This window comes from Podarcis raffonei, chromosome 5 (assembly GCF_027172205.1).
Source record: "Podarcis raffonei isolate rPodRaf1 chromosome 5, rPodRaf1.pri, whole genome shotgun sequence".
In the NCBI taxonomy this organism is placed as follows: Eukaryota; Metazoa; Chordata; class Lepidosauria; order Squamata; family Lacertidae; genus Podarcis; species Podarcis raffonei.
This window is the reverse complement of record NC_070606.1, coordinates 37,174,312-37,201,493: the sequence shown is the minus strand read 5'-3', so window position 1 is coordinate 37,201,493 and position 27,182 is coordinate 37,174,312. Positions and strand designations below refer to the sequence as shown.

General features: G+C 41.9%; 1 protein-coding gene across 5 annotated transcripts; it reads right to left on the bottom strand.

Moving 5' to 3' along the window:
- Positions 1-23: 23 nt before the first annotated feature.
- Positions 24-27,182, bottom strand: STAMBPL1 (STAM binding protein like 1). 5 transcript variants are annotated; one of them, XM_053388654.1, is made up of 11 exons: positions 26,868-27,180; positions 15,151-15,231; positions 13,523-13,740; positions 10,750-10,825; positions 10,161-10,256; positions 8,659-8,992; positions 6,758-6,882; positions 5,373-5,510; positions 3,103-3,215; positions 1,421-1,520; positions 24-348 (listed from the first exon to the last, which is right to left on the bottom strand). In XM_053388654.1, the coding sequence occupies exons 1-11, from the start codon at positions 26,868-26,870 to the stop codon at positions 292-294; spliced, it is 1,341 nt and encodes a 446-aa protein (XP_053244629.1). In that variant the 5' UTR covers positions 26,871-27,180; the 3' UTR covers positions 24-291. The 5 variants fall into 5 exon arrangements, with proteins under 5 accessions (XP_053244629.1, XP_053244631.1, XP_053244630.1 ...); XM_053388656.1 differs by having other exon boundaries at positions 6,800-6,882; XM_053388655.1 differs by having other exon boundaries at positions 15,163-15,231.

The following is a 27,182-nucleotide window of genomic DNA, read 5'->3' as shown; positions in this document are numbered from 1 at the left end:
AAAATTCAGATGCGCTGCAAATGTTCCATCACTGTCACTGTTTCAAGTCCACTTTATTTTCATAGTATTTCAGCATAATAACATATCCTGATTGAATGCCACCATGAACTCTATCATGACAGAACAACAAAATAACCTCAAAATGGGAAAGGGCAATAAATATCAAATTATTAAATCTAAAATGTACAAATATAAAATGTCAGTAACTTTTGGAAAACACTGTAGGAAAATCTGGCAGCCATGTTCTCCTTTGGGCAGCTGTTTTTGAGGTGGTTTGTTTTCCCATCCACATCACCTCAGGTCCAATACAGTTATTTTTACATCTTTCCCAACGACGTGTTTACATATCTGCAAAAGAAGTCGCCAAAATCAATCACGGATATACGTCGGTGAGGAATCTGCTGCAAGAGGCAAATTGCCTCTGAAGTCAATCGAGAACATGCTGTTTAAGAGACAGCAGATCATGAAAATGTTTCTTTTTGAATATATGGTACTTCTCCTGGAGGTCAGTGCTGGCTCAGAGGAAAAGAACCATGGTGCCCATAAAGCAGCATTCTCCCTCCTCATCCTTGCCTTGCCATTTCTTGTAACTCACACATCAAATTGGAGACAGTAGTTCCCTAGTCTCAGGCTGCCTACATTCCATACATTTAAAGCACATGACTTCCCCCAAAGCATTCTGGGAACTGTAGTTTAACCTTCACAGTGCACAATGCCTAGCACCCTTAAATAACTACAGTTTCCAGGATGCTTTTTTTGTAGGGGGAGAGGGGACATTTTATATGCTTTGAATGTTGTGCATACAGCCTAAATCACATCTTGGTCAATGTAAGACCAGCCACATTTTTTCCTGCAGCCTTATGAAAGCGGATGTTTGGTGTCTGTGATGTCGGAAAATGAGTGCTTTAATTGTGACCAAAAAGCAGGAACAATGGGGGGAAATGGAAGAGGGTACACTTTTAGCTTATTAGTTAAATTTAAAATTAGTGTCTTTTAGTTCAGACCAGCTGGCCTGCATATATAAACCTATGCAGTTTACGCTTCTTCCTCACCAGGCAAAAATAAACATTTCCAGTGAAGGGGAAGGAGAAGGAGAATTCACATTTCCTCTCTCCCACTTTCTAGATGAGTTCTGCGTACTCCAGAAGCAAACAAAGAGAACAGAATGATAGAGCACAACTCTCTTTTGAGGAAAGGTTACAGTATTGGGGGCTTGTTAAATTGGAAAAAGAGTTACAGGGGCATGATAGGCGAGAGTGGATAGGGAGAAGCTTCTCTCCCTTTGGAGATTCAAGGAAGACAAAAAGGAAGTGCTTCCTCACACAGTTATGGAATTCACTCCTGCAAGACATTGTGCTGGACAAACAAACACACAGACAGACAGACATACTCAGCCAAACTGTTGAGAAGTAATGCTTACATTAAATAGTCTAGGATCCTTGGTATGGGGATGAAAGCCCTTCTTTTTACAAGCAGAAACTTCCAACATGCCAGCATTAGTAAGTCTGAAGACTCCCGTGCTAGAAAGCAAAGAAAGTATTATGTCCAAGGAAGCAAACAGAACAGAGCAAAAAATAAAATAAAAATGTACGTCTCAATAATGTGTGAAAAATCAGATGCATGAACAACTTTGGGGAGTTTGCCAGAGGAGCATTTCAATTTAAGCTCACACCTGAGGACTAAGACACGGACAGCTCAATTCTATGCAGCACCAGTAGCAGAAGAGGTACATATGTACAGCAACTGTAACAGCTTCCTATGAAAGAAAAGTTGCTTAAGATTAATCAAGCTCTGCCCAACTGTATTTATAAATGAGGCACCAGCAGGAGAGCGGGTTGCTTCACCAGAGAAGAGGATACTTTCTCTCTCTCTCCACATTTGCATCACATATGTAGGGTTGTAACTGCTGCCTCACGTATCAGACACACATGATGCAAATGATGCCACACTGCAGCCAGAGTGACATCATGAGCAGAGTAATATCCAAAAAGTAGATCCTGCTATGGAAAATTCTGAACTTGCCTAAACCAGACAAAAATAATTGCAGTTGATTAAGCATTTAATTTTTAACTTAATCAATCAAGGTTGACTGCACCTGCACATTACATGGGAAAAAGACTCAGATTTGATCTCCAACTAGAAGGATATCAATTGGCAAGGCTGGGAGAGATGCTTGCTTTGGAACCTATCCCTGGAGAAGCCACTGCCAACCACACAAGATCACACTGGGCTACATGGTCGAATGCCGTATTTTGTATGTTCAAGTTTTATGCTCAACACTTGAAATAAAGTTCATCTGCTTATTTCCCTTTTTCCATTCCCCACAACAGTAAAGCAAAATTGCACCACAAAATAAATATGCCTACAAATTAACATTCCCACCAAATAAACTGAGTAAAAAAACAAATGCCAATAGCCCAAAATTACCCAACGCAGTAACTTGCCTCCAGTGAGGAGTGGATGAGGATATGCATGCATGTGGACCTCTATGGACTCGAGTATAAGCAGACCCGAATATAAACCGAGGCACCTAATTTTACCACAAAAAACTGGGAAAACTTATTGACTCGAGTATAAGCCTAGGGTGGGAAATGCCGACAGTGGCAAAGGCGGCAGAGGAGGAAGGAGCAGCCCCAAAGGGCTGCTTTCGGGCTGCTCGTTCCTCTTCCTCTGCCAGTAACAGCCTTTGCCGCTCACAAGGGCAAGCACAGGAGCCACGCTTGGCAGAGAGGCGGTGGCACTAGCAGCAGCAGCAAACAGTAAGTGGGACCCAAGTATAAGCTGGGGGGGGGGCTTTTTCAGCATTAAAAATGTGCTGAAAAAGTCAGCTTATACACAAGTATATACAGTAATCAAAATCTTTAAAAGAAAACAGGGATCCTGAAATTAAATTGCCACTTAAAATTGCCAATATGAATTAACAATAAGAATTAAGTCCAAGTTACAGTCCAAGTTACAGTACAGTTTCAGTCCAAACCTTTACTTCAACCCTGTACTTCAATCCTTCACTTTGCCTGTAGTTCTGTAGTTCGCTGAGTACAGAGACATCTTTCTGAACATTGCTCATGGATGGAGTCAGAGAGAGAGAGAGAAAGAACTTACTCGTTATGTTTTGGTGAACAAACAATTGCAATAGCCTCCGGTAGCATTAGCTGATAAGAACAATGTGTATGAAGATCAACACTGGATAAGAATGCCGTCTGTGTTGGATGTGTCTACAAAGAAAGAAAGGAAAATGTCTACTTAGTGGGTGGATTTTTTTTTTTAACAGATCAAGGTCAAATACAATCAAGGAGAAATCATAGTTAGTCTGAAGGCTTGTTATATTATTTTCTAGCAACTGTTTATGTTATTTCCTTCACCCAAACAGACAGCATGACAATTCTCATCAGCAAAGAGGATGCTTCAAAGTCATAGCAAAGGTACCTGTTGTAAGTTACTCACTGCACCATAGGTGGGCTGGTAAGGAAAGGGAAATTACTGAAAGGAACAGAAAACTAAAGCCTTTGACCATGAAACTATATCAAAAAAATAGGGGCAGAAAATGACAAACTACTACATGGAAAATTCAATTAAATTGGCAGGTATAGGTATATAATTTGCATTGTTTTGGTCAGACATACAAACGATTGATGTACAGGGGGCAGGGATGGAATCTGTCTTTCTTGTTTGTAGCTGAAAAAACAGTGCACAGTGCTAATTGCCTGACTCCTGTGACAATCACAAAACAGCCTCCCCAGAGGAATTTCCCCCTTGACTGACTGAAGTTTAAACTTCACCCCCAAAATGGGATGGGAAGTCCCCAAGCAAATGTTTTCTTGAAAAACTTTTCAAGGCACTTGGGGGATGTGGGAGGCAATGCCTGGCACATACTGAAGTGATTATTTAATTGCTTTGGCACATGTCCAACTGGCAAGCTCACCTGAGCCACTGTTCAGGACATTTCTTTGGCTTTGAGGTTGAACGTGGCATGAGCTGAACATACTTCAGCGGTCACAGTTTGATTTCTGCATGTGCTCTGTTCTGTATGGATCCCTTCAGGCAGCACATAGCACTCAAATATAGGCCTAACATTTGCCAGCAACACTAAGGGCAGGTATGAACACTGATAGCATGATAAAAAAAAACCCAAAATGCTGAGCGACAGGTCTGGGAGCATGTGTGCCCACCTCTACTCAAAGGAAAGTGAGACATATGGAATGCACATTGGAAGTATAGGCCAGTTAGTCGTATTTACCAGGGCCAATTGGGGGAGGGGGTACATTTGCAAAATAACACCAGCATTTTAATCAGGAATGCTGTGTTGGGGGAAAAGTTAATGTTTTCTCTCCCTACAGTCCTGGTCACTGTTCCCCTATGACTGCTATTTAAATTTTGAAAAGATCAGTGTCTATACCTACCTAGAGTTACTATATATATTCTTGCAATCACTTTTTTTTTGTATGGCTGCAGCATTTAATGACTTATTTGTTAATTTGCCTATTTAACAACAGCCGCATACCACTTATTTATAATAAACCATCTAAACGGTTTCAAGGTACATCAGTAAAACAGTTTAAAATAATGACAATTAACAGTAAGAAAGATTAAAACACATAACCATCTCCGTGTCTGGATAGAGTTGCCTAAGCAAAAACATTTTAAGCAAATGTTTTCATTAATTGAATTAAAGCTCAAAACGTTTATGGTATCCTAATTAAACTGGTAGAATATATATTTTTAATGCATCATCATCATTATTAGTAGTAGTAGTAGCAGTAGTAGTAGTACTTATAATGTCTCCTAAAGGATGCATCTGCCTCTTTCTGTCACACGAGAAATTTTTTGTTAAAAAAATGGAATGACAATATGCCCTGCTATCATAAGCACTTCTGTGTAGGCATAACAAATCTGAAGATCTAGTCAACAAAAGTAGACAGACCTGTACTTGTTGAAAGATTTGCAGTGCCCTAAGGGGCTACAGAACACTTGGTACATGTGGGTAGTAGGAAGGTTAAGGAGGAATAGTCTAGGGATAGTGCTTTCATTTAGAAAACAAACTGAATGCACTACCTTTCACTTTCCATTAAGACAAGCATAAAAAATAACGAATGTGAAAAACAAATGCCAGTGCATGTGTCATGTTACAGGCAGTAGCAGACAAGATGGGTCTCCACTGAAATCCATGGAAAAATTAAACCAAAGTAAAATGGAAATAAACCAATGCAACTAAAATGAAGATAAAGCAAAGAGGATGTTGGCTTAAAACCAAAACCAATCCCCCCCCCCATTGCACACCCTTAGAATAGTTTACCAAAAATATTGTTTCTGTAAGGAATGTCTTCTGCCTATTTCTTCACTGAGATCCACAGCATATTTATGTATATACGTACATGGATCCAGCCCAGAGTGAGGAGATCGTGTTGGTCTTGAACACTGAACAGCTCTTCCACATTCTCCATGTCGCAATAATCTGGCCCCGCAGACTGTTTTGGCACTATCACATGAGTAATAGTGAATTCGTTATGGGTCTGTAAAATAAAAGTGTGGCAAGATAGCTTTGGGAACAAGCACCAAACGTTGACCCCCAGAACCATCACTATTACCAACTGGATCAATTTTTAGTAGTTCATAGTCGCTGTGCTGATTCACACCAAGCGATACTCAGGTTCATCACGGTAATAGACAAAGCAGCAATGACGGAGGTCAACATTGATATTAAAATATTATATACGTGGACAAGCATTTAAAGGGAAGATTGAAAGTTGACTGAGTCAAAGCTTTAGTCCATCTAGCTCGGTATTTTCTACACTGACTGGAAGCATAGGTGTCAACGTTTCCCTTTTTTAAAGGGAAATTCCCTTATTCCGAATAGGATTCCTCGCAAGAAAAGGGAAAAGTTGACAGCTATGACTGGAAGTGACTCCAAGGATACAGACAGCACTTTTCCTCAACCCTTACCTGCAAATGCCTGGTCTGAACATGGAACCTTCTGCATTAAAAGCACATGGTTTACCACTGAGCTACAGCCAGTGTGCGCCATGCTTATGTAAAAATACGGCAGGAAATGCTACCTTTTCTTAGTATGTAATCTTATTCACACTCACTTGCGAATGGAATTCACTTCTCAGTAAACATAGATAGGGTTGGGTTTCACAATGCAGTATTTTTTTTAATCTTCTTATTAGCCAGAATATATATTATTTTAATATCTGTGTATGTTTTCCCCTTTGTGCCAGGTTGAGTACTTTCTATATCAGCCATGTTTCAGATACATTTCGCAGTTAACTATTGGTGTAAAGTGAACATTAGGCAACAGTGTGCATTATTTACCTAGGAAGCAAAATCCAAGCAATAACAGCTAAGTGATATTTGCTATAATTTCTCTCCACTCATACATACACACAAAATCTGATATTCAGAATCTGATATGCCACAGCATTAGCTCCCACTATATTTAATTTTGGTTTTCCTGCAACAAATTCTCATTTGTGTTTCATGAAAACCATTTTTAAAAATCCTTTAGTGGAGTCTAACTTCACAGCAGAATGATTTAATAGCATTACATGCTTCCCATTGCCTAAGATCAATGATTTCTGCTCCTCCCCCAAAAGGCAAACAGCAGACCACAGTTCAGTAAGAATTTCTGAGAAGTAAAGTCAATTATGTAGCACACTTACACTCCACATCTGCTTTTGCTCTGATATCAGTTCATTACAGGAAAATACAGTACTATCAAAAGTGCCTTCCCCATACAAATGTGAAGGTTCAACTGTACCAGTTTTCCACAGAGAATTCCACATGTCTCTATTCCTCTTACTGTATTTGCCTCTGCTAGCAGCAGAAATTTGTGGCAAAGATCCTTGGGCAGAACCACACTTCGCAGCCCTTCAGCCACATTGTCTAAAAAGAGAGAGAGAGAGTAAGAGTGTCATTTATGCAGAGGTAAAGGTAAGGTAAGGGATGTGGGTGGCGCTGTGGTCTAAACCACTGAGCCTCTTGGGCTTGCTGATCAGAAGGTCGGCGGTTCGAATCCCCACGATGGGGTGAGCTCCCGTTGCTCAGTCCCAGATCCTGCCAACCTAGCAGTTTCTGTCACAGTGTTCCGTTGCGCCAGAAGCGGTTTAGTCATGCTGGCCACATGACCCAGAAAGCTGTCTACGGACAAACACCAGCTCCCTTGGCCTGAAAGCGAGATGAGTTCTGCAACCCCATAGTCATCTTTGACTGGACTTAACGTCCAGGGGTCCTTTACCTTTTTACATTTATGCAGAAGTCTACAGTACTAAAATGCTCTTATACAATACAATTTAAGAAGCGCTTGACTGACTTGAGTACATGTTCAAATTGGGAGGCTAATTTTTTGAATAATTTATTTTGTATTTATTCATTTATTTTGGAAATTTATACACTACCTAGCTACAGTCAGAATTCAGGATAGATATAAAGACATAGCAAGTGACTGTCCCACTCCTAGCAGTGATTTTCTTCTGCGCCAGTTTCAGTTGCCCTCTACTTATGGCAAATGGCTTGTGCAACAAACAGAGGCTGAAATTTCTATAAAATATCACAAACTATATAGGTTGGACAGCTACTAGAGTTGCTGCAGTCTCACTTATTTGGTGTGTGCATTTTAGGATTTGAGTGCCAGTGTGATGTAGTGGAAAAGCTGGTTTGGGATCCCTGCTCAATCATGAAGGTCATTAGCTGACCTTGGGCCGTTCGGCAACATTCCAGTATGAATGAGCAGTTATTAAACAGAATTTATTGAACTTTTGGAAGCATAGTTCCAGAATAAGGGTTCTAGTGACTTAACAAGCTAAAGTCAAAGGGGAAGGAGTGATGAGGAATACAGAGAAACAGCTTTATGAAGGTAAACTAGATGCATGGAAGAATGCAAGCTGCATGAATAGAAGCCTGAAAGAAAGGAGATCTGAGACCTAAATATTTCCCTTGAGCAAACCAACGAATAGCGTATACTAGAAGTCAGTCACAAACACACAACTTAAAGCACACCTTGATTTCCATATCATGAGTGAGGTATTGTCTTGGATACCTTCATTAGGTTGAACTGCCAATTATTTATTCATGGCTTTTCCTTTTTAGGGAAAAACCACTCAGTTCAAATGGAGGTCTGAACGAGTAACTGGGCAACTTTTACAGAGCTCCCCATCCAGAACGTGGAAACACATTTCTAACCAGATAAAAGATACCTATGTGTGTATCAAAGTTTCAGAACATGTTCTATGCTGTAATATTTCAACGGTTTGGGATTTTAATCATTGGCATTGTGTAGATTTTTAGGTGAAATCTTTCATGTGCAGTGGTACCTCGGGTTACATACACTTCAGGTTACATACGCTTCAGGTTACAGACTCCGCTAACCCAGAAATAGTACCTAGGGTTAAGAACTTTGCTTCAGGATGAGAACAGAAATCGTGCTCCGGTGGCGCAGCAGCAGCGGGAGGCCCCATTAGCTAAAGTGGTACCTCAGGTTAAGAACAGTTTCAGGTTAAGAATGGACCTCCAGACCAAATTAAGTTCTTAGCCCGAGGTACCACTGTATTCCGATTTATATTGGATGCCACCTGTTGCGAACCTTAGCCACACAGTTGGCTATAGAGTCTAACAGTGCAATAACATGGGAAGAAGACAACAACAACAAAATTGCTCTCTTACTCTGAACAGCACTTAGAGTAGCAGCTGGCTTTAAGGCCCGACTTATGGGAGGAGACTGTCCATCACTCTTGTTTGCAATTGTTGTGGGGAAAGAATTATTCAGATGTGTTGCAGTGCACGACGATAACGTGCTCCCATCAGTCTGCTCAGATGTAATTGAATTATCCTTAGTTTTCTCATCACGGGCTCTTTCTTGCTTCTTCAGTTGATCTTCAAAGAACTGAAACTGTTCTGTTTCCAGCTGCTGTTGACGAATCTGTGCAATCCGCTTCTTCTCTGCTTCTATCAGTTTCTGTTGCTCTAGCTTCTTGAGTAATTCAGCTTTGCATTTGCCCTGAAAAATATATTACATGAAAAAATCCAATGTACCGCCCACAGTGGTTCAAACCACATTAGACATGGCAGATCCAATTGTTTAAATACTTGTCCCATTCACATATAAAGTGGAGTACAGTGGTACCTTGGGTTACATACGCTGTAGGTTACATATGCTTCAGGCTGCAGACTCCACTAACCCAGAAATAGTACCTTAGGTTAAGAACTTTGCTTCAGGATGAGAACAGAAACTGTGCTCCGGTGGCGTGACGGCAGCAGGAGGCCCCATTAGCTAAAGTGATGTTTCAGGTTAAGAACAGTTTCAGGTTAAGAACGGACCTCCGGAACGAATTAAGTACTTAACCCGAGGTACCACTGTACTATTTAAAGGCCAGGAATGTATGGGGATGGGGAGAATGCTGAACAAACCTTCAGCCTGTAGCTTTCCCCCTGCAGGGCTTACTTCTGGTACTGGACCTTAAGAAACAGACTTCTGGGTAAACTGTCCAATACCCTGCTCCTGGCTGCATAGCTCTCTGACCCTTTCAGTTGCACCACCCACACTTGTTTTGCAAGTGAAAATGAGAACTTTTCATTTAGTAGGTCTGCCACCATCATGCATATTTTGGGCTTCGGAAAGGATCCTTTCCTCTATGAGCACAAGCATAGGAAGTGAATAATGGCAAAAATAAATAATGTCAAGGAACTGACACACGTTTATGATTCTTGGCCAAACTTTTTGGCAAGGAATAGTACAGTGCAGAATATGGATGCATTGCCTGTGGGCCGTACAGTTCTTGGCACCCATGTTGTTTGGGCATGGCTGCCTACTTGTGTGTGTCTGTGTTGCCGGGGGATGGAGGAAAGGTTTGCATCAATCCAGTGGAACACTACCATGGATCAAGAGGTAACAAAGGACTTTGGTTTCTCAATAGATAGCTGATATGTTAGTGTTCAGTGTCACTTTTTGTTCATTTTTAACATTATTATTATTATCATCAATAGTAACAGTGTTACTTACCACCACTACCACAAAATGTTTAAAAGCTAAATAAATTATGTCATTCACCTATAGGGTTCCTTACTAAAGGTTTATATATTTGCCAGCTTTGTTATACAGAATATTGATGATGGGGTACACATATAATTAAAAACACATACAATATAAATGTTCTGGTGGAATTTACCTTGTCTTGCATATATTCCCGATATTCTGCATTGTATTTCTTTAACAACTCCTTCTTCAATTCATCAGTTCTTGGAAAGGCTATGTCCTTCAGTTTCTTTGTTAGAGAGAATTAAAATAAAGAAATAAATAAGTGCATGCATGCATATAAATACTTGCCTTCCTCCCATTACAGATCACCATCTTGATCTCATAACCAATTTGTCTATTGGTATAAAATTAAAATTAAATACAAAAAATTTAAGGCTCAGAGCTATGAACCAGCCTCTATTGACATGGCTGTTCAGTGGCCTTAACTGCCTTTGTGTTTGCTACAAATAGATTTCAAAGGTCATGATGGCACTGCTGCCTTGGTAAAATGGCTAACATAATTTAATCACAAGAAAATGTATCAAGTCTGGTCTCCATAGGAGAACATGGCTTCCAAACCCAGAGTTCATACTGTAGCCCTCAGCACCGATGGAAACACCAGCTTTTAGAGCCCAAATGCCTTAGCAGAGCTGGTGGTGCTGTTGTTATTGGTTCATGAAAAGAAAAAGAAGTTCTCTGAAATGCCCGATATTTTTATTTTTTTTAAAAAGCAACTCTACCTTCATGATATCCTGTTTTTCTGGAACTGCACATTGCTGGTAGTCTCGATGACAGGGCAGCTTTTCTACAAACAAACTAGAAAACGAGACACACACATTTTCCACCTTGCATGTCTGAGAAATATCCACAACACCATTGTTTTCCTGCAGAGACAAAAGCTGGCTGCATAAATCGTATGAGGCTGGACCTAGTGTTCTTTTTTTGATTCACAGCAGCTTTCTGTACCTTTGGATTTTAAATTACAACACTGCAGTTCTACAGTCGGTTCTCAGTGCACAATTGGTTTACTATTTACTGTGCTGTAGTGCCACTCATTCTCACGCAGCTCTTCCAGAAAAATAATGCTTCTCAATTGCAGTCAATGCTATGCTTAGAACTATAGGTAATGAATAAAACAAAGCACTAGAACTATCCTTTGGTGTACCTACTTTCTTTGTTTGTTGTAACTGACAATGCAATTTTTCAATCCTTCTCTTCCCTCCATTTCAATTCTTCTTGCCTCTTTCCTCGGGAGTACTAGCCCAGCACTATTTCAATACTTCAACTGAAAACAACTTCTCAAAACTTAGGCAGGTGTCCCAGTCTGAATAGTTGTGAACATTTAGACTGAAGGACTGAGGCTGGGACCTTCTGAGTGAAAAGCTTATGACCCACCACTGAGCTTCAATATTCTCCCATTTAACTTCTCACATGGCTTTCCCCAGAACACATAGTTGCTGCAAGACTTCCGTTTCCTTTTCTCAGATGTGAGTGTGGGGGTGGGTGAATGAGAAGGCAGCATGGAAAGCAGCTTGTCTGCATCCATAATGCAGCCTATTGTGTTAAGGTACGTCTGGGAACAAAATTGGGCTTGAGGAAGGGAAAAAGACTCTGCCAAGAGAGTGCCAGAAGCAGGCACAGGTGCATAAAAGGAATTCAAAAATGGCATAGCAAGCTTCCACTCACTCACTCGCAGGTTAAGGGATGGATGTGTGGCAGGATTAGTGACTCAGCAACAGAAGCAGGTCTGGCAGCCTAGTTTATTGACTCTATAGGAAACACTGGCAGGGCTCCCTATCCCCATTTACTGGCAAAATACTGCAGTTTCTAGTTGATGGAGGTTGCTTGCTAGAATGAAATTAGTCGTTGGCATGGCGATAGTGGCCACTGTAATTACTGGCTGCTTATTAAGGTATGCATTGGTTATTTGTACTGAAGATGCATGACAAGAGTTAAATAAAAAGCTGCTCTGTGTGTGTGTGTGTGTGTGTGTGTGTGTGTGTGGAGGGGGGGAACACAGCTGTATTCAAAATGCAACATGAAAGATTAAATCACCCAGCAGAAATCCCTCATCTCAGTTTGAGCTCTAGCTTTGTGATCATGCAACAGCAGCCACATAGTTCATATGTACCTCATGTCTGCACTTTCCCTGAGTTTTTACAACCATCAGTTTTAGCAACATACTAGCTGAAGGCAGGAGTCAACTCCAGCAATGCATGGGGCAGCCAAAGCTCACACATTCTGATGAGTGGTGGCCTACTGTCCTGCCTGATGAGCCTGTCTCATCTCAATTAAAGGAAAGTCTGTCAGACTCTTCTGCATTTGAAAAGGTCTGGAAGGTTGCAGTTGTGAAACTGGGATGTATGTCAAACATGGGGCAACCCATGAAAACAGCACCCTGTGTCTTGTTTCTTTCCTATCCCCTTTCTCAAATGCCAGATAGCTAACACTGTGCCCTCCAGATGTTCTCAGGCTATAAGTTCCAACATCCCAGCCTGCATGTGATATTCCATGCATAATATTATATCATGTCTCTCTGTATCCATGCAGATCATTGTCAAGGAAGCTTACAGAGTAATGAAATTCTTCTGTATGTTGAATATTCTTTATCATTATGGACAGGAGAAGGGACACAAAGCTGATGTTTAAGATGGCGGCCTCAAGTTTGCTGTAACATCTAACTCCTGATTTTTGAGTGCTCCATCTTTAAACATTAAAAAAAGGAAAACTCTCTGTCCCATAAATTAACACAATGGTAGAGGCATCAGGTAAGGATGAAAGGATGTCTATTTCCAGTTCATGTAACTTTTGCATGGAGTCTATTCAGTCCAATTTCTGCGTGATTCTGCAATTTCGTTTTTTAAAAAATCATAGGAAAACGTGCATTTTCTGTACACATTTTACCGTAAAATACAATTTCAATAGGTTTTTTTACCTAAAATACACATTTTAGCCTAAAAGAGGCAGTTGAATACACATCTGAGCTAACAGCTATATCAGAAAATGGAGGGAAGTGTGAAAACGTAAAAATAACTGTGTTCTGATCTGCATATTAATCCAAGAAGTGTGAATCAGGTTGGATCACTTAAAAACATGGAGTGAACAAAAACTGTGAAAATCCCTAGCACCAGGTGAGGGTTGTGTTGTTTATCACTACTAATGTTAACATACATTTTCTACCAGGCTCTTTGGCACTAGTGCAGTTGCATTGCATGCAGCGTTCACCCTCACAACTGACACGCTAGCTGGGAGAAAGATGTATTTTCCAGGTATAAAAGTAATTACTGTTGACATGCTTGGAAAATACAGAATTTTGGAAGCAGAAGTTAGGAAAGCCTTCTGTGTGCCCTGTAACAAATGAGGGCATATTTGTTGAGCTCTAAAGTCATTGCCTAACAAGACCCCTTTTTCAGACACATTTGGAATCATTTGCTTAGCATTCCACTGGCTTAAAATTGCCGTTTCTAAAAATTAAGATCAGGTTGATATCCATAACTTCAGACCAATCCTTACGTTATAAACTTATTATAGAGAACAAAGGCATTTTCAAGATTTCCTTCTTCCAGATATACAGATGCCATGCGCTCCATCTCCACTCCAGATCTGAAGTAGCGCCGTGGAGTAATGTCTTCATTTATTGTGATGTTACAACCAAGTTTGCTTAAGGCACGTACACGCTCCTCTGGGCTCAGTGAAACATCTGTGTGGTCAGGTATAGCTGCTAGCCTTTTCTGTTAAAACAGACAGCACAAATTGCATTTCACTTTGGTTACTGAACTTATCCAAGGAACTCGAGCTGAAATCTTGAGCCACAATTAGCAGTTGCAACCTACGGTTTCAGCAAGGTTCGATTTTGCTCCATCAGAGCTGTTGCAAAATAGTAGAGGGGAAATCCCATTAAACCAACCCCCAGCTACTCCATGCACATGCACACAACCACATTTTCAAAACCACACAACTTTCCAAAAATCATTTTGCTTAATGATGCAAGAGATGTGCACTTTATGCCCATTATGATATATTTTTCACAGCTGCTGTTGTTCTGAAATGTTGTCTTTCACATTTGCATAAACGCAAGTCAGAATCATAAAGCTTTCAGTCGCCACTTTTCAAACCAACCGGAGCCACTCTGTTCGGCCACTTTCATAAACAGGATGCAGGTGGCGCTGTGGTGTAAACCACTGAGCCTTGGTCGGCGGTCCCAGCTCCTGCCAACCTAGCAGTTCGAAAGCACACAGTGCAAGTAGATAAACAGGTACTGCTCTGGCAGGAAGATAAACAGTGTTTCCATGCGCTGCTCTGGTCTGCCAGAAACGGCTTAGTGATGCTGGCCACATGACCCGGAAGCTGTATGCCGGCTCCCTCGGCCAATAAAGCAAGATGAGTGCCGCAACCCCAGAGTCATTCGTGACTGGACTTAATTGTCAGAGGTCCCTTTACCTTTAGCCACTCTGTTCAGCCTCTTTCATAAACAGGAATGTAATATGGGAAGTTTGAGACATGATTCAGGCTTAAGCAAAGGCATAGTGAGAAAGGAAGACTGCTGAAGAAAACAGCAGTCCTGCATCTCTGCCTCATCCTCGCAATTTAAGCACATGGCATCAGGCCACCATGCTGAGAGTTTCCCTGTGTCCCCAAGTGGCAGTCACTTAAATGTAGCAAAGATATTCTCTCACTGTGACAGTGTCTGACCATACATTATGTATTAGTAGACATTATGGAGGAGGGGGAAAAGAGGAGAGGATGGTCCTATTTTTAGCAGCAGCCCCACATCTTCTGTCATGTCTACCGCAAGCCTTAAAAGTTGTGATTTTTAATTATGTCTGGGCCTACCAAGGCTTTAAAGGAGTGGTTTAGGATAACTTATCAACAATGATATGATTATCAGAGGAGTTCAGTAAAAGTAAAAAGTTATGGACCAGATGGAGGGTAAGAAGTAGCATTCATAAACTTTTTTTTATTTTATGCCAACTCAATACATTTTGGAAATATGGACAACATGTTCCAAGGTGTATTTTGAGCTTGAGTGGGATGCTTGCTTCACAAAAAAACAGGCTCAAGCCAATATCCACACCATTCAAGCAGACATGTCTGATAAGCAGCTTTCCATGCATCATGAAGCATCAGCCCTTAGCACTTACCAATGAACTTACAGTGAATGGTTGTTCCATGTTACTTTGTGCTTGCAATCCAAGCTTACTGTTCCTCTCCAGTCCTTCCATCTAGCCACAAAAATAGAATGGGAAAAGATACAGTACTCAACAGCAGTCTCATCCAACATCTCACGCCAATGACAAAGTTCCAAGGAAATATACTGACGATGCTGTAACCAACCAGCATTTGTCTCTTGAAATATGAATCATGAATCATGAATCCATAGATTGGTACTTAAAGCACCATGGCTTTGCTGACCTGTATTTCAAAGGTAGCCATATCTTCTGGATATATACCTACCAACTGCCCTGGAAAAATTGGGACATCACATTGTTTCATGTGAGATCATGGTGGCCATTTTGAGTGCCGCACTCTCACACTGCGCTCTTGCCCTCTAAAAAGTGCTGGGGGGGGGGTCGTGATCTCAAGCTTTCCCTGCTTTGGGGGCACATCAGGGGACTAGGATAGTTTTAAATCCAAGCCATTTCCTGGTCCTCCCCTAGCACAGCCCCAAGCCCTCCCAGGGGTCATAAGATTGCACCCTAAACAAAGAAAACAACTATACTTTCATGGTAGGCTCCTTCCTAGCAATATATCATATGTGACAATGCACTACAGCAAGAGCCAAGTTCTCTGTTTTACTGCACAAAGTAAATATGTATAGTGTAAGAAAGCATTTGTTCCTTCACTACTTTTTTCCAGACAAGACATACACTGTTATCATGCATTGGTAGACAGTCTTTAATACACCATACCTTAGGTCTGTTGATATATCCCTTTCACCACATAAATAACAGTAGGACTAACTACTTTTGGGGGAGCAATTCGCAGCTCTACTGAAATATACCTGTACTTGATTCACATAACCTTAACTCAGCAGAAAAGCCCTTGAGATCTCTCTTCATATAAACCAAGGTCATTATCTCAGAATGTCAAGCATGGAAATGTCAAGCATGTTGGAGCTTGATTCTGCAAAAAAAGCCCTGTGAGCTCAGCAACAACACCCCCCCAGCCGCATAAACCCTTTGAAGACAAAGAAACAAAACACAGGGTTTGAAAAAGGAACAACGTGATTAGTAACATCAACAGGCAAGTTTGCAAGCCTCACTGGTTCTTCTACCTGCACCCTGGTAGATTTAGAGAAGTGACAAAACCAGACATCGGAAATGCTATCTATAGATATCTTAGCCAGTAAAAATAAGCATATGCAAAATGCTAACTCAAATTTACTAGGACTGTGAGCCACATGCTGATATTGTTCCATATTCTTTAAGAGGTGAAAAGTTCCAGGAAAATCACCTCCCAGGTTTTGCTTTCCTTTGGGGAAGAGATTTTTATAATGTTTGGCTTATGTACAAATATGCAAGCAGAGCATACATGAAAGCAGTGGTTGTCCTAAGAGGCAATATCTACTATGCCACACCAGATCCCTGGAAAGGCACTGGCACTTCAAGATGCTTCCAGCCTTTCATTCACAGCTTCTCTCTTTGTATCCTGCCCTGTTCCAAAAGTGGTTTCTTTTTCTCTCTTCACATGCACACACAGCAGCACACACCCCTCTTGCATCAGCTGTCTCCCCCCTTAGCAGGGCTGGTGTAATGCTCCCAGCTCTTCTAACTCTTAGTCAAAACACTCAGCGTTCTCTAACTACTTCCTAACAATGAGCTCCCATTAATGAAAAATCTATCAACAGTTCTGGACCATTAAGCAGTAATTTCGCCTTGCAGCCATAAACAGCATTATCACTTGAAAGTAAGGTTTATTCCAACTGAGCAATTCATATGCACTTCAATAATCTTCCCAAAATTTTGGAGGGTGGGCTTGAAAATTATTTTGCTTTGTTGTATGCAGTGGTGCTTACTGGTTGTTATCAGCACAGTGCTATCAAGCTGCTGTACTATCATGTTTTGGAATTCTTGTGATGCAATCTCAGTGCCATGCTCTTCACTCTGAGGAGCCACAGAAATCGTGGCACATGAACCTATATTCTTATTTTCCAAAATAGCATCTGACAGGATCAGGCTAAGGTGGAACTGTAGACCGTGCAAAAATAGCTCTGCAAAGTTTCTGAAAAATCTTTTTAATAAGCATTCATCTTCTATCATCTTTTAATAGAACTGGAGTATCTAACTCCAGCACTCAGCCCCCTTCATTTCAACAAAACTTGCTCTGACTGCCTAACTGGCTTTGGCAAACTGAGTTGAAGGATAGGCTATTTATAGGTTGTTCAACAATACTTTCAGTAGAATGTATTTACATCATCTCTCTCTCCTAAACAGAAGACATCTGTGTCTATAAATCGACACATTATTTTCAAAACCAAATAACAATTCAAGTCATTCTGCTATCACAACGCTGACATTATCCAATTATCTCACCGTGTGCCATCTTCCTCCAAAATAATAAAAATACTGAACACTCAGTGTCCAAATAATCTGATAGCAGAGAAAAAGCTGAGTTGGTAAAGAGTGCCCCCAAAGATGTCTCATAATTATTTCATCACCTATTCTGAAAACCGAAGTTCTCTCAGAGCCTACAGAGCCTGCAGGAGGCTGACTATATTGCTAACTGTTTCAGAGCACTTGATAAAATCTCACCACATCAAATGCAATGGATTTAGTGATAGTCCACTGATAAACGGGAACTTGTGACTTATGTGAAATTGCTTGTGTGTGTTGCTCCCTATTGAACTGTAAACCTGTACTGTTCAGAGCTGGCAGTGCAGCATCTAGGTAGCAGGAGAAGCTAGGATGGGGTGGCTAACTGTCCCTTTGGCATTCTAATCCAGGTCCTCTAAGAAAACGTTTCTGATCCCCCCCCCCAATACTCTACTGATTTTGGCGACTGTGGCAAAAAAATGGGGGTGGATGGAGGCCACCTCATCATCAGACTGCATGGATCAGCTGAGGAGGGAGGCAGTGTGCCTTTGGATGTGCATACTAGTATGTGGAGCAGCAACACCTGTTCCAGAGGATTGGTCAAGAGTGAATGTGGCCCTTGACTGAAAAAAATAAAAATGGTTAGCCACCCTTGAGCTAGGTCATGTGGTTAATAGGAAGGTTAGAGCGTGTAATGCATTTAGAAGGAATTACAGGGCAAGTTGTAACTTAACATTTGCAGGGCTCAGAAATAGAGCCTTTATTCTCTGTCATTGTTACAAAACAATCTCATAGTATACAATAAAAAGGTAGGCATTATTTTCATGCATGAAGTAACTGATTGAAGTTAATTGACTGCTCAACAGGCACTGTTTGATCAGTCAATTGTCCCCCACGCCTGTCCTAAGCAGAATACACAAATTAGCTTTGGCATTCTGGTTTGGGAGAGTTCCCTTGGCAGTGGACAAATTTACTGTCCCAGCATATTATTTTTCTCAACTGTCTTTATTGAAGCTGATTGTCCCCTGCACTCTTGGCCCTGTTTCTATTACCTTCTCCAGTTTTATTCTGCTTTGCACCATTGCAAATTTTGCCTGCAACAGCTGTCATTACTCAGAGTGGCCATTTTATCTTCCTAATCCGTCTGATTTATGCATAGAGGAAGCCCAGACATCCCAAGCACCACAAATCTGACGAGCCTTGCTTACTTATAGAATTGCCACTTGGGTCAATTGACTGATCAAATATTGTCAACTAACTGTCCATTATTAGATGCAGTCAACTGGGAAACACTGGCCTGCGAGCACTCCAATTGGAGAACAGCCTTTACCAAAGGTGTCATGGGTTTTGAAGATGCTTGAACTCAGGACAAAAGGGAGAAAAGTGCTAAGAGGAAGGCACGCTTGGCAAACCCTCACCATGATCAACTCCTGCCCAGAAACCTACTGTATGTCCCCACTGTGGAAAGACCTGTGGATCCAGAAATGGCCTCCACAGTCACTTAAAGACTCACTTTTAAAACCGTGTTTATAGAAGACAATCTTACTCGGCTGCAAGTGATCACCAAAGAAGAAGAGAAAGATACAGTCAAATATGATCAAAGATTCCATGAATTCAGGGATGCCACCACACAGGTGTCAGCTTAATGCCATAATGAAATTAAAGAGGTTATAGAAATTGCAGGAATGGAGATTCCTCCTCCTGGCCCTGCAGCAATTAGGGGCAAACTTGAAGGAAAGGAAAGTTTTTTCCAGCTGGCCACCTAGAGTAATTGTGGGTGGTTTTCAGCCTTTTTGAGTCCACAGTTCCCTTGACCAACTACATTCTTTTTGTGGCACCCCTGTGGAGCTCAAGAGCCCAGTTATGTCTGCCCTTGCCTGCAGAGCTGGCAGCCTCTCACCCTTTTTCGAACACCCTACCTTGTGGAGTGTTCCCTCAGCATCCTCTCCCTCTTCCCTCTCCTTGGGAGTCCTCCAGGCAGCAGCTGCTGCCCCAAGGAGAGGTGCCTCCTCACACTGCCCCACAGGGGCCTGGGAAGCACCCCCTAACCAGCCCCAGAGGCACCATTTGCCTGGGGAGCTTGTAGGCAGGGATGCTGCAACAAACAGCTGTGCAAGCCTTTGAGAGGTAAAGATGTGTGAGGGCATTAGAGGAAGGGAGGGAAGGAAAAAGGAACAAAGACCAGTGTTGCCCCTGGCATCCCTGACCATCACTCAAGGCACCCCAGGGTGCCATGGAAGATTGGTTGAAAACCACTGGTGTATCTGAACAGGAAAGCAGTCAGTTATCAGTGGCAAAGACCACTGCCAAAGAATACCTATTATTCTATCTTGCTTGCTGCAGGAATGAGAATTACCTCTGTGATATCTGTTGTTAATTTATTTTATTTTAAATAAATAAAGGCTGGCCCTGATGCTCCAGGATAAAAGTAAAAGAAGAACTATTTGCAGAATAGTTAGCATTTATAGCAGAGCTTTCCAAACCGTGTGTCGCAACACATTAATGTGCCGCATGAACACCTATGCTCCTCCCGGAGCTGGAAAGGGGTTAGTTTAACCTAGGCATAGGCAAACTCGGCCCTCCAGATGTTTTAGGACTACAACTCCCATCATCCCTGACCACTGGTCCTGTTAGCTAGGGATGATGGGAGTTGTAGTCCCAAAACATCTGGAGGGTCGAGTTTGCCTATGCCTGGTTTAACCTCCGGTTTGCTAGTAAAACTGAACTACTGTGTCGCAAAATGATGCACATCTAAAAAGTGTGTCACCAACATGAAATGTTTGGAAAGCTCTGGTTTATAGAAACCCTACCTAGCACTGTTTAAATTTATAGCAAGTAGTCTAATGACCCCTGGCATGATTTGAGGGCACATGAGACAGCTGCCTTGGTTGTGCTACGCAGGTCTGTGCCTGGTCAGTGTCTACCTGGGAAGCCCATGTATGCTGCCTTGAGTTCCATGACAGAGAAAAAGAGGGATATAAACGTACGGAATAAATAAATATTTTTTTTAAAGTGAATTTAATTGTATCATAATGTTAACTAATTTGTTTTTGTAATTAGTATAAGTTTCCTATCTGCTCATGACTTTATTGTTTTAACAGTTAATGTATCTTAACATAGTTAATATATTTGATCAAGTGCCTATCCCTCATCTTCCAACCTATATTGTGGAAATTTGTTTGTCTGATTGCTATGAATGTTATAAGCAAATTTTGCATGATGGTTCCTGCGATCAAGTAGCAGGCTTTTATCTGTGTTTGGATACAAATGGATGCCATTTTGGCAGACTGAACCTTTGAAAACTTCACCAATTTGTTGGTTTCTTAGACTTCCTGAGCAATGTCAACTAGGTGGCTACAGGTTATCTATATAAGTAACTATATAAGTATCCATATAAGTTATTCAGAACTGGGGATACTTTTTTATTTTTTCACTGTTGCAGCTTCTGAGTTTGTAAATAGTCCCATTGATGACTAGGCAAATGACTAACAGAGATAATTATTTCCTTTTATGCTGCCAGGGCACACCAAATTTCTGATACAGTGCATGTGTAGGAAGGTTGGCTAATAATAATAACAATAACAGCAACTTAGTAACTGAAGAAAGTAGACTACGTGTCAAGCCAAATCAATAACACAAAGCAAACAGAGGCACACAAACATTCAACTGATACATATTCACATCAAATGATGCAGAAATGTCAAACATTAAAATGGCAGCAAACTGCATTTGAATGTACAAAGTGAGCTCTAAGATTAGCTCCATGAAAGCTTAAGCAGTTACATTATAGATGACAACATGATTAAGATATATAAGCACTTCTGTCGGTTGAAAGTACTGTAAAATCTTATTACAATCATTTAATATGTCTGCTTTCTAACAACAGTTTAGTTGATTTTACAATGCAATGCTCTGCATACTTATTCAGAAGTGACTATGGGCTGTGTGTGTGTGTGTGTGTGTGTGTGTAGCAAAATCATAATAAAATAGATCATATAGAGGGAAGTAGTTAGATCTCAGGTTACCCTGGTTTATTGTGTGTAGAAAAGATACTGACGAATGCTGCCTCTGTATCAAGGTAAACCATTCCATTAATTTTTAAACTTGACTCAGAGCAAAGGTATCAAAAGAAGGTGACCTTCAGCTCATGGAGAAGAGTTCATTCCATATGCTTGTTTGCTACAAACTTCTTTAAGGTCAACTGGCATGATTATTCTAAGCATCCCATTACTTCAATACGCTCCTAATCCGCTCATAGCTAGCAGGCTGGTGTATCCTCTAATAACACTCATGTGAGCAATGGGATTTTAACCAATGGCCTGTTGGTAGGCAATACCCTTATTATAACACAAAAGTAACATGTCGTTTGGGAGGTGGGGGAAGTTCCCCCCATTTTTAAAAGGAACAGCTTATATGCAGTTCTGGTTTGTGAAACAAATATATATATGCAGTAGATACTAGTCCATAAAAAAACCATCTAATTTATTTATTAGATTGTATTCCATCCTTCTTCTAAGGAGCCCAAGGCAACATGCCCAAGACTTAACTGATATCACCCTCACAACAACCTTGTGATGTAGGTTAGATGGAGAGAGCTCAAGGTCACCTAGTGAACTGCATGGGTCAGCAGAAAATTGAACCCAGAAATTTTCCTGATCAAAATCTAACATTCTGATACACTGGCTGTCAACAGTTACTGACATTTGGGGCACATCAGGACATCACGTGAAAACAGGGACCACCAATGTTGTGCCCATGGGTGCCCATGCAGCCAAAAAGGCCTTCCCTGGTGCCCACCAGGTCCTATCCCCTCTCCACACAGATTTCTCTCTTGTAGCCAATAGAATAAGCTGTGGTGTATGCTTGGATTCACCGTGTGTGTGTGTGTGTGTGTGTGTGTGTGTGTGTTTCTCTAGCTTGCAAATGTGCTCACAGCCCCTAAAAGGTTGGCAGCCTTGGTGTTAGATTACAGGTTAGAATTATGCATGCACTCCATAATGAGCTGCCTCAAACTCTGGGCTCACATACTCTTCTGCTCCCATCTCATGCACCCAAGAGAAGAAGTTCCAAAGTGCTTGCTTTTGCTTAACCAGAGGTTGCATTTGCAGTCTGGAACTGAGACTGGGGTTTTTTTTGCTCTTAGCTAAAAACTTAGTCTAACATTCAGCAATGACTGTGTGAAATCAGCCTTTTTGAAACTTACAATAGTGTTTGTTAGGTATTTAAGAGCTACTGAAAGAAAAATGGACATTATTCATGTATGCCACAACAGCAGCAAGAATCTTAATAGCACAAAGCTGGAAGACTGGAGAAATACCATCAAAAGAACAATGGCAATAAAAGTTGATGAACTATGCAGAGTTGGCAAAGTTAACGGCCAAATTGCGTGAAAAGGACAATAGTGATTTCGAAAAAGAATGGGAACCTTTTACAACATACAGTATTTGCAGAAACGAAAAAACAAACAGACATGGACTCCCTGGCAGGTTTTAAATAAACATTTACAATTTTATTTACAGAGAACAAGAAATTTAACAATGTGACAACATTATACTATATACAAACAGCAGGATGTAACATTTGACAGAATAAACCAGAAATGGAAGCTGAGGGAAGTCAATAGGGAGGGGAGAAATTGGAAAATGAATGTTATTGATATTGGATATTTGTTATGAGGGGAAAAAATTAATTAAAATATTTTTTAAAAAAGAAACTAGCAATAGTGTTAACCATTTTGCTGGTCTGAACTACATGACAAAAGCACGTACAGAATAATAGAATTGTAGAGTTGGAAGGGACCCTGAGGATCAACTACTTCAACCCCCTGCAATGCAGGAATATAAAGCTGTCCCATATGGGGATCGAACCTGCAACCTTGGTGTTATCAGCACGAAGCTAAGGTATGAAGTAGAAACAATGAGGGGTGTGGCCTGGCCAGAAAGAAGAGCCTGATGAGCCACATTTGGTCTGCAGACCTGAGCTTCAGCACCCTGGTTTACTGTGCCATGCAAACACAGACGACAGAGGACGAGATATTTGGACAGTATTCTCGAAGCTACCTTTGACCAAACTGCGGGAGGCAGTGGAAGACAGGAGTGCCGGGCATGCTCTTGTCCATGGGGTCATGAAGAGTCGGACACCACTAAACGACTAAACAACAACAAAACCACCCAACAGATGGCCACTTTGCAAAGCCTGACAGCTCAGATCACCTGCTCGGGTTTGGAGGGGAGAGCTAAATCACAGATCCTCTTCTTCACAATCGGTAACACAGGAAGTAGCAAATGAATTATGTTCACTTCCTCCAAATGAATGTTAAGTGCTTTGTACAGTAACCAGTCCCATATCTGGAATTACACAGAATCTAAACAGAAGGATCCAAAGCCAGAAAACATGCCCACTGTATACTTTTGAGCACATAATTTCAACCCATGCAAGGGATGTGTACATGAGGTTTCCTTCTGTACATGCACCACCCTTGTTAAATTGAAAATATATGCAATTACTTTCTTGGGCTCCATGATCACTGCAGATGGTGACAGCACTCATGAAATTAAAAGGTGCCTGCTTCTTGGGAGAAAAGCAATGACAATCCTAGACAGCATCTTAAAAAGCAGAGACATCACCTTGCCAACAAAGGTCCGTAAAGTTAAAGCCATGGTTTTCCCAGTAGTGATGTATGGAAGTGAGAGCTGATCGCCAAAGAATTGATGCTTTTGAATTATGGTGCTAGAGGAGACTCTTGAGAGTTCCATGGACTGCAAGAAGATCAAACCTATCCATTCTTAAGGAAATCAGCCCTTAGTGCTCACTGGAAGGACAGATTGTGAATCTGAGGCTCCAGTACTTTGGCCCCCTCATGAGAAGAGAAGACTCCCTGGAAAAGACCCTGATGTTGGGAGGGCACAAGGAGAAGGGGATGGCAGAGGATGAGATGGTTGGATGGTGTTCTCGAAGCTACAAACATGAGTCTGACCAAACTGCGGGAGGCAGTGGAAGACAGGAGTGCCTGGCGCGCTCTGGTCCATGGGGTCACGAAGAGTCGGACACGACTAAACGACTAAACAACAACAACTGCTTAATAACATAAAAACTTTCTACTTCCAATTAGAAAACAGACAGAGCTAGCTGCATTAAGTACCACTTAGAAACAAGAGGACAAGTTACTAGGCCAGGGGGAGAAACATGACTGCTACCAACTCTCTAAAATGACTGTGCCAAACTCAGCGCTTGCCAGCAGCAGTCACACTGCTCTCCCAAGTCAACTCATTGTAGGCTGAGTATTCTCTGGGGATGGTAACATGCTGAGAGGGTTGTGTGACTCAACTTTCAGTCACATTCAAAACCCCATCAGAATTCACTAAACTCATGATTTCAGTGCACTGATTCACTATGTAAACTGCTCCTAGGCTCTACTGAGATAGGTCATTTTTGAGCGAGCACATTTAGCAATGGAATATAATTTGTTATGATCTTAAAATGTTTCCTAACACTGAACATTAGCATAGCTGCTAAAAATAAGCAAATATTGGCAAACCTTTCAGCTTTATATAATCCAAACACCAACAGCCCCAACAACAAAAACTCCAAATTCAGATACAGTATATGTTTTCTTAAAAAAGAAAAAGGAAAAAAAGCTTCTATCACTAGAATCCCAGTTCATGACATCTGTAACTGTGGCTGTCTAGTCACATTCTTAGCAATTTAGAATTTGACAGCACTTTTCAACTTGGATTTCTGAATTTCTCAAGACCTAATCTATTCTTACAGTCGTATCAGTCCTATTAATTGCTAATCTTATGAATTATCCTTTGTCTGGAGAGCCAGTCCAGAAATGTGACATCATTATGCAATATTTTAAAATACAATCAATTTTACATCTAGTTGGCCTACTAAAATACATTACAGCAAGCTAGGTTAGGGTTATGCCAAGCCTTTATCTATTGAAAGCCAATACAAGATTCTAGACAGTGCAATTTCACACAGTTGTTGCTCCTTTCTCACTTTCTTAAGACATTTATTTTTCATATTCTGGCAATGCTATTTACGGGCAATATTTCAATACATCCCTGGAGAAAGTGCCTGTTAGAACAAGAGCAATTACCAGGCCAAAAACCTGGTAGAGTGCTAATTGCTGTTCAATTTACAGTTGAACCCAAGTATGAACAGAATCTTGTGTTAATCCTGACATTAGTAACTCTAATATATATATAATGGTGTGATAAATTATAAAGGTCATATACTGTACTCACTATAAAAAGGGGAAAGGAAAGAAGGAAAGCCATTTATGATAGAGAGAGGGTGAAAATTCTCCCTGAGCATCTTCTCAGTTCCACCTTATTGTCTTGATTGCTTTCTTCTCCCCACCGCCAGAAGGTATTTGTATTGCATTCAAGGCCATCTTGATGCAACCTGCAAGTCCTTGGGGAATCAATAACTTAGCAGCGAAAGTGCTGAGGGCAGGGAAAGAGAAAACTGCAGCTCTGAAGTGAAGAATGAGTCTGAGGTACAGATGCAATAAAATCCCTAGGGCAAACGCCACTTACCAGGAAAGAGGGGGGCTTGGAGGTGGGGATGGGGTAGCAAATCCTTATGTGGATTTACAAATCCCAGTGGGCCTGTTAAGGGATTTGTGGAGTCTGTTTTTAAAAAGAGAAGAGTGGGGGAGAGGGAGGGAGGGAGAGAGAGTGATCTATAATGTTGTTTCTGAAATGTGCACTCCCTTCCAAGTGTCCCTTTAAAAACAAATGGCATCTGGAAAGGACTGAAGCTGCTTCATTTCGGTCACATTTCAAAGGGGGCGGGAACTGCCGCCCGCCCCGTTGTCCAGATCAACTCCACCCCGATCATGCAACCAAAGAGCACCTTTCCAGCACAGCGTGTTCCCGAGCGGCGATGCTCTAGGGAAACGCGGTATATAATAATGGCCAGGGAAAGGGATCTGTCAGATCAGCCTCAGCCACAGAGCACGTCTTCCCGATTCCCGAAGCTCGAGATTCCTCGCCGGCTGGGGCAGCAAGAGGCGGAACTAGGAAGACAAGGGCTTCGAGGCTTCCCCCGCCCCTCGAGGCACACATGTTTGTCTGGCGGAGGGTCGGCGCCTCGTCAACGCGTCAGAGCGGGCCCTTTCGGAATGGGACCGCAAGGTGCCTGCAGCCCAGCCCTGCGCCTCCGGAAGGGGTCGGCCAGATGCGCCTGGCGAAAGCCCCCCCCCCCCCTCCGGCTGCCTTCCCGCAGCCCCCCGTCGCCGCCCTCCATCTCTCTGCAGCAAAGCCATCCCCGTTTCGATACCTCTCCTTCGAAGAGGAGAAAGCGCGCCAGCTTACCATAAAGCCATGGCTGCCAGGAGAGTCGCGTCAAGTCCGCCTCGCCTGAGGGCTTCGGCTAGAAAGAAGGGGCGGCAGCTGCCGGTCGCCGCCGCCGCCGCCACAATGGCCCAACAATGAGCGGGGCCGAGCCCAGCCGCCGCTGCTGCTGCCGCCGCCCGCTGCTCGGCTCGCCTAATCCGTGACACGCGCCGGGGGCGGAGCGCGCCCCAATCTCTCGCCGCGAGCGCCGCTCTCGAGCGCAGTGCCGCCAGCAGGGCTCCTGCTGCCGTGACTGAGCCAAGGGCCCTTTGCTCCCCTCAGCGGAGACAGCCG